The following is a 6,825-nucleotide window of genomic DNA, read 5'->3' as shown; positions in this document are numbered from 1 at the left end:
GCATTATCCTGCTGGAAGTAGCCATCAGAGGATGGGTACATGGTGGTCATAAAGGGATGGACATGGTCAGAAACAATGCTTAGGTAGGCCGTGGCATTTAAATGATGCCCAATTGGCAATAAGGGGCCTAAAGTGTGCCAAGAAAACATCCCCCACACCATTACACCACCACCAGCAGCGTGCACATTGGTAACAAGGCATGATGGATCCATGTTCTCATTCTGTTTACACCAAATTCTGACTCTACCATCTGAATGTCTCAACAGAAATCGAGACTCATCAGACCAGGCAACATTTTTCCACTCTTCAACTCTCCAATTTTGGTGAGCTTGTGCAAATTGTAGCCTCTTTTCCTATTTGTAGTGGAGATGAGTGGTACCAGGTGGGGTCTTCTGCTGTTGTAGCCCATCAGCCTCAAGGTTGTCTTGACCAGGACCACAGCCCTAAATGCATTGAAACAACTGCCATCTGATTGGTTGATTAGATAATTGCATTAATGAGAAATTGAACAGGTGTTCCTAATAATCATTTAGGTGAGTGTATAAAGTACAGTTATATAAACTGTACACACAGAGACATATATAAAATACATCTTTAAAAATCCTTTTAGATATGGAATATAGTTGGTGTGGAGTGTTAACTACTACATTTGCATTTACTTGTGTGTCCTAATGAGTGTTGGGTAAGTTCCTTCAAAAAGTAATTAATTACTAATTACATCATCAACACTGTATTTAAATTACTTTTCCAATTACTCTGTCTGAAAAGTAATTTAATTACTCAGTAATTACTTGAATCTTTAATTATCTCTTAAAATCCCTATAAACCTTGATGCACAAACAATAGAAATGAAAATCTTATTTAAATTTGAGTCAAACGTGGAATAGTTAAGCCTTTTAGATTTAAAACAACTAATAAACATAAAAAATGTGACTTTCTTTGGTTAACAAATAGATTTACTCTGCAAAATATCTGAATAAATTCGTATTGCTTAGAACATTATAAACATCGACATCTGATAAAAGATCAGTAAACACAGATTTAAACATTCCTAGACTGTAACATTCCTCATGCTGCAGTGTAAACTTTCACATTATGCACTGTATTATATCTCATATTTTTATTATATGAAAGCTAAAAATATACATCCTCATTTCAATATAAAATTTAGCCTGTGATAAAAAGTTGGCTACATATTACTTATTTCACTCGCTTTCACTCATTTCAGTTTGGCAGGATAGTTTAAAGCCCAACTAGTAAAATGCGTACACATATTTATAAAAATAACACGTACAAGTAATGTAAGTAAGAATAACTTTGGTAAATTCTGGCTTATTCCTCAAAGCAGGTCTTCTTCCAAAATTATATTTTATTTATTTTTGTATACAGGTGATGAGGCCGTTTGCGTTGAGGTATGGTTGCAGATAATGAGCTCAGATAGGAAAGACTGTATCTCACCTTCGTTTCATACAGATTACATAATCACAGAATATTTGTTTTTCAAAGTTTTTGTATCGAAATAATTCTCACGTCTGTGTGTAAAGTATTGGTTTATTGATTTTGAGTTTTGGTTCATTTTTGTGACGCGTTTCAGACAGTAGTTCACGGAAATGGCAGAAAGCCCAGACTGGTTGTTTTGTTGATCTTACAAAGGCACAATGTTTTTTGTTATTGTCAATGTACACAAATAAAAGTAGACCCTTTACAGATTTGATCGATGTCTTGTCTGTAACTGACAATTTAGGTTTTTTTTCTCTCTTATCAGGAAAAAGTTAATTACAGTAAAGCGATACTTAGTATGTAATGTATCCCTGTATTGTGAGCAGAAATACTACATCTGACAGGTATTTTCTTTATTGCCACAATCCAGTGAGATGGCAGTCCCTCTGGGCACAGTGAAGGTGGTCGTCTTTGCCTCTGCCAAGCCAAGTAGACTGGCACAGGTGGGTAAATAGACATGCTGAACACGGTGCACATCTGACCTGCACACTGGACAACACTGATAAGAGAGGAAAGAAGGGAAAATATCATGAATGTTAACACACAAATATATTCGTCTTATCTAAACTTCTACACTATTTTCTTTATGGCACATGTTAATTGTGTAGTTTTTTTGTTAAACTATACAGTCACAACCACTGAAGTGATAGTGAGTGAAATTTAAAAGGTCGCAGGACTGCTGCGCAATTGAGAAATGTCTGATTATCAAGATCTTCAGTCGCTTATGGTTGACAGTACATGCCGGGAAATATGTTATGAGGGTAACCAGAGGTCAATTTAGATGATAGCTACGCATGAGAAAAGAATTACTTTATTTTATTTGTTATCAATGTTCAATAAGTTGAATGATTTTTCACAAGAAAATACCATATTACATGTAATATTATATAGTATTATATAAATATATATATAGTAATAAAGATGATATATAATATATAAACACATAATATATGTATTTGTATACATACGTGTATTATATATATTATATATATATATATATTTATTTATTTAAAAAATGATAATAATATATAAACTTGGTAGTTACAGTATATATTGTTTGTAATTCTAAGTCATATACATATATGTATTTTTTATCGTTCTAAATGGCACTAATCTTGTAGTAATTATGCTACAATCACCTGAAGTTGGCCAGCACAGTTATAGCAGCAGAACATGTGTCCACAAGGACAGAACGCAGCGTTGATCTCCTGTTCGCAGCACAGAGTGCAGGTCAGGGCCTCTTGTAGCCTTTGGAGCTTCTCCTTCAGAAAGCAAGTTTCCCTGCATCCGCCACACATCCGCTCCTTGCTTTCAGCTTTTGTCTGTCTCAGGGGAGAGTGACTGCAATCGTCTTTTGGACTACCACATTCGGTCACAGCCATCCCTGCTTTGAACAGGGTTCGGCGTGCTCGGTCATATACTTCTTTGGATGTGCGCTGGATGTCAAAGATGTACCTTTTACCAAGGTCAATGCTTTCATTGAGGAAGAGGGAAGCCAGATGACCCTTGAAGTCACGGCTATATTGCATCTTCACTGTGCTCATTACAGTGTCACACCTGTTCAGTTCAAATTGTGTTCAATTAAAAATGGGTATGAAATAGTTTTAAATGTCTAAAATATTTATATATTTTGAATGTACTGCAAGAAAATCTGCTAATCTTTACACTGAGATAATTTCAGTAAAAATTTTTATTAAACACAGTTGTACTGTTGTTAACAAAAAAAAAAAAAACTTTAAATGAAAATGAAACCTGTTTCGTTTATTTTTGCTTTTAAAATAAAAATCAAATATGCTAAATAAATTAAAACTAAAATAAACTTTAATGAAAAAACTATCAATGACAGTGAAAACCGACGAAGACAGATTTCAAATAAAACTGAAATAAATCTGAAATTCAAAATTCAAAACTATAACAGCCCTGCTTGAACAGTGGCAAATGCTTAAGTAGTTTTCTCTTTTGAAATCCCTTTACTAAAGTACGTTTGGTAGAGTCATAACAATATTCACCTGTAGAAGGCATGGATTTCCGTGATAGCACGATATAGTCCATTGGCAGCACTGGGACTGATGAACTTAAAAAGAAGAACCACACTGTTCCCACTGTCTTTTGTAATGGTCACATATACATTCCGTCCAGACTGAGTGGCCATTTGAATAACTGGGTAAATGATCCTGAAAGAAAGTATTGAGGTGTGATGTCATAGACACATTTATTTTAAATCTCGGAATGACCCGGTGTTAAGCAGTGTTTCTTATTTTGTTGTCATATATATGCACCTTTCAATAAGGGTGAAATCTGTTTTGCAGACAAACAGGCCCTCTGGTCCGACCCCGATGAGTAGCTCCTGTCCCTCAGAGTCACGTGCAGAGTGCCACTCGACGCCATAGTAGTTAAGAGAGGAAACCAGCTGCAAGGCTTGATATTCCACTGAAGCCTGACTAACACCCTCCAGTGACTTATGCCTCAAAGAAATACTATTAAAGCACAAAAGACACCACTGTTATTCCACAAAACTGTCTCAATCACTTTCTTTCTACAGCAATCAGAGGAAGAACTGCTTTAGTTTTATTTGGAGGAAGCACTGATATTATTCTGACTGAGAATATACACTTTCCAGTGTTCTTACTTGTTGATAGTATCATGGCTGGGGTCTTGACCGTATATCTGGGAGTAGCAGTAGTTGGCTGTGTTATGGGTGTAATCTCCAAACTCTGCCTGAGCTAGCAGTGCACAGAGCTCGATCGCCTGCTCTCCGTCCAATCGCAAGCTTCCTTTGAAAAGCTCTTCTTTGACGTGCATCAGAAACAAATGCCTGCAAAGCAACAGAGGGAATACATGGAGACACTTAATAAAGCCATATTTCATAACAAGACTCAGTAAGGAACAAGAAGCACATTAGTCAGTTCTATATACAGTACTTATACACCAGTGTTCATTATTTTCCCAAATTGTTCTCATATGGTAAATGGATGATGTAGTGTATTGTGTGTTTTTTCAATAATTATTATAATATGTAGTTGTATCTCTCAAACACGTTAATGTACTGTCATCCCACTGATATAATCTAAAAAATTAGCTGGATTGAAGGCAAGTTTACTCAGAAGCCTAAACCCAGTGAGCTTTAGTAACAGAAGCAGACTTGTGACTTCTGGAACTTGACATAAATCACTTGTACATGTGAGAACAGGGAAGAAATAGTATAATACAAATATAAACTTTAAAATAATACAGATCCAAACATATTGCCCACTGACGCATTTACTATGATTAATATTGCATCACATAAAGATAAGTAGCCTGTTAGCCAATATGCATTTTAACATAAAACAATAAAGTTCAGAGTCTGCATTACAATAAGTAATCCCTTTATAATCACGCATTTAAAGACTGAGAAAGAATAACAAAGGCTGGCAGAGAGTGAGCTGGATTTTGTCCCGCTATTGTAGAAGATTGTGCAATAGGGAGAATACATTACAGTGCATTTCAACTCAGAATCAGACACACTGACACTTTCCCACCCCTACCAACAGCCCTCATCAGACGTGACCAAACAGCTCCACTAGACTCTAGTTGGGAACACACTGTACTACCATTGTATTACAGAGCATCCCACAAAAATGCTTACTTTTCTTGAACTTTAGGGAACATTTATAACGATTTGAGCATGCACACACAGATGTCCCTTCAAAAAGCCTCCAGAGGAATATGATTTGCCTCAGCAGGCCTATGTGAGGCACTCCCTAACTGAAAGAGTGCAAATTTCAAGAGCAAACATGCACACTGGTAACTCCCTGCCACAGAGGTAAAAGAAAGACATTATATGAATAGACACATGGAGATGTGGATCAAAAGTAAGAACAAAAAACAACATGACAAAATACCAAAAGCACATGGCCCTTTAAATTATACTAACACTTTAAGCACTATAGACAGCTGCTTCCTGTTTGCACACATGAAACAGATAAAAAAATAATAAATATAAAAAAACAGCTGTTATCCATATGCCTCAAGTTCTCCAAAGTGAGCAAAAATTTTAAACATCAAAGACTCTGCAGTAATACGTAGACAGATCCTGTTTTTTTTCCCAATAATGTAAAAACTTTGTGTTGTGTACAATTATGCACAAACTATAAACAATAATGTAAAATATGACCAATTATATTCACTTTGGTGTTTTCACCTGGTTTGCTCTTGCAGGATTAGATGTGGCTCAACAAAAAACTTGACTCGCAGCCTCAGTCTGCAAGGAGACATACAGTCCAGCTGATGAGAAATCCTGTTTCTGAGATTCAGCCATAAAATCTCTCCTTTTGTACCGGTGAACTGAAGTCCAAAATAATCTACCTCTATGATTCCCATTTTGCGACATATCTGTGGATTAAATACAAAAACATTCAATGGTCGTTTTTTGGATGCAGAAGTATGTGTGCTTTCATCTGAAGAATGCTGGGACGTGGGCTCTTAGCACCCCTCCTCCTTTAGAAAGACGAGATATATTACATAAGAGGGACTTTTGAAATGGCAATATGGTATGAGAACACCTGCTTTCAAAGGAAATTGCTGATGAATAAATAATTATGCAAAATAATGAGAAGTTCTTACATCTGCTGTAGGAAATCACAAATGTTCCAAATCAATTATTTCGAATAATTCGTTAAAATAATACTATTATAAAAATTTTATTATTTAAAATAATAAAATTCATTATTTTTAAACGATGGATGAAAATTGCCAAACATTTGTGTTCTATACAGTAATTGACATGACATTAATGATGCATTACATTTGCTATCTTGTATGTGATGCTAATTGTCATATGATAATTAAGAAATGTTTAGATAACTTTAAAAACCTAAACTTGAAACGTGAATCCCCGACACTCGCCTTATTGAGAATGTCCTCTCCGTTTGCTTTTGGGTCCACCTCCACTTCCAGAACCAACGAGTCCGGACGAGTTATGTGGCATAACATGGTGAATGCAGTTATTGTTTCACACACAGACAAGGACAGAGGAGAGAAGGTCCCGTGCCTCACGAGGCTGGCTCGTACCTCATTGGAAAACCAGCGAGAGTAGATTCATAAAGCCCTGCTCTAACTCAAAGATCCGCCTCTACGTTATCTGATGTCCGATTCGCGAATCATTCTTTTGAACAAGTTTAAATGATTCGATCGAACTGATTCACAAAGCGTATGTTCCACATTCAATTCAAATAATATTCGTCGACATTCGACCATTTATGTACAAGAATAAACTAAATTGCGTTTCTCTACAGGTCTTAGTGCTCATTTACATAAAACGATTGAATTTTAAATCTTGAATAT

General features: G+C 35.9%; 1 protein-coding gene and 1 pseudogene across 1 annotated transcript; one reads left to right on the top strand and one right to left on the bottom strand.

Annotated features, from left to right (window-relative positions):
* The window catches only part of LOC113059105 (tripartite motif-containing protein 46-like), a 433,352-nt pseudogene that overhangs the window by 192,035 nt on the left and 234,492 nt on the right, over nt 1–6,825 (top strand).
* Nucleotides 1,361–6,586, bottom strand: LOC113059082 (E3 ubiquitin-protein ligase MYLIP-B-like). Its single transcript, XM_026227336.1, has 7 exons — nt 6,388–6,586; nt 5,684–5,874; nt 4,130–4,315; nt 3,780–3,977; nt 3,510–3,674; nt 2,640–3,057; nt 1,361–1,999 (listed from the first exon to the last, which is right to left on the bottom strand). The coding sequence occupies exons 1-7, from the start codon at nt 6,472–6,474 to the stop codon at nt 1,832–1,834; spliced, it is 1,413 nt and encodes a 470-aa protein (XP_026083121.1). The 5' UTR covers nt 6,475–6,586; the 3' UTR covers nt 1,361–1,831.

The sequence above is a fragment of the Carassius auratus genome, chromosome 41 (genome assembly GCF_003368295.1).
Source record: "Carassius auratus strain Wakin chromosome 41, ASM336829v1, whole genome shotgun sequence".
NCBI lineage: Eukaryota > Metazoa > Chordata > Actinopteri > Cypriniformes > Cyprinidae > Carassius > Carassius auratus.
The sequence above is the reverse complement of the archived record's forward strand: the minus strand, read 5'-3'. Positions and strand labels throughout refer to the sequence as shown.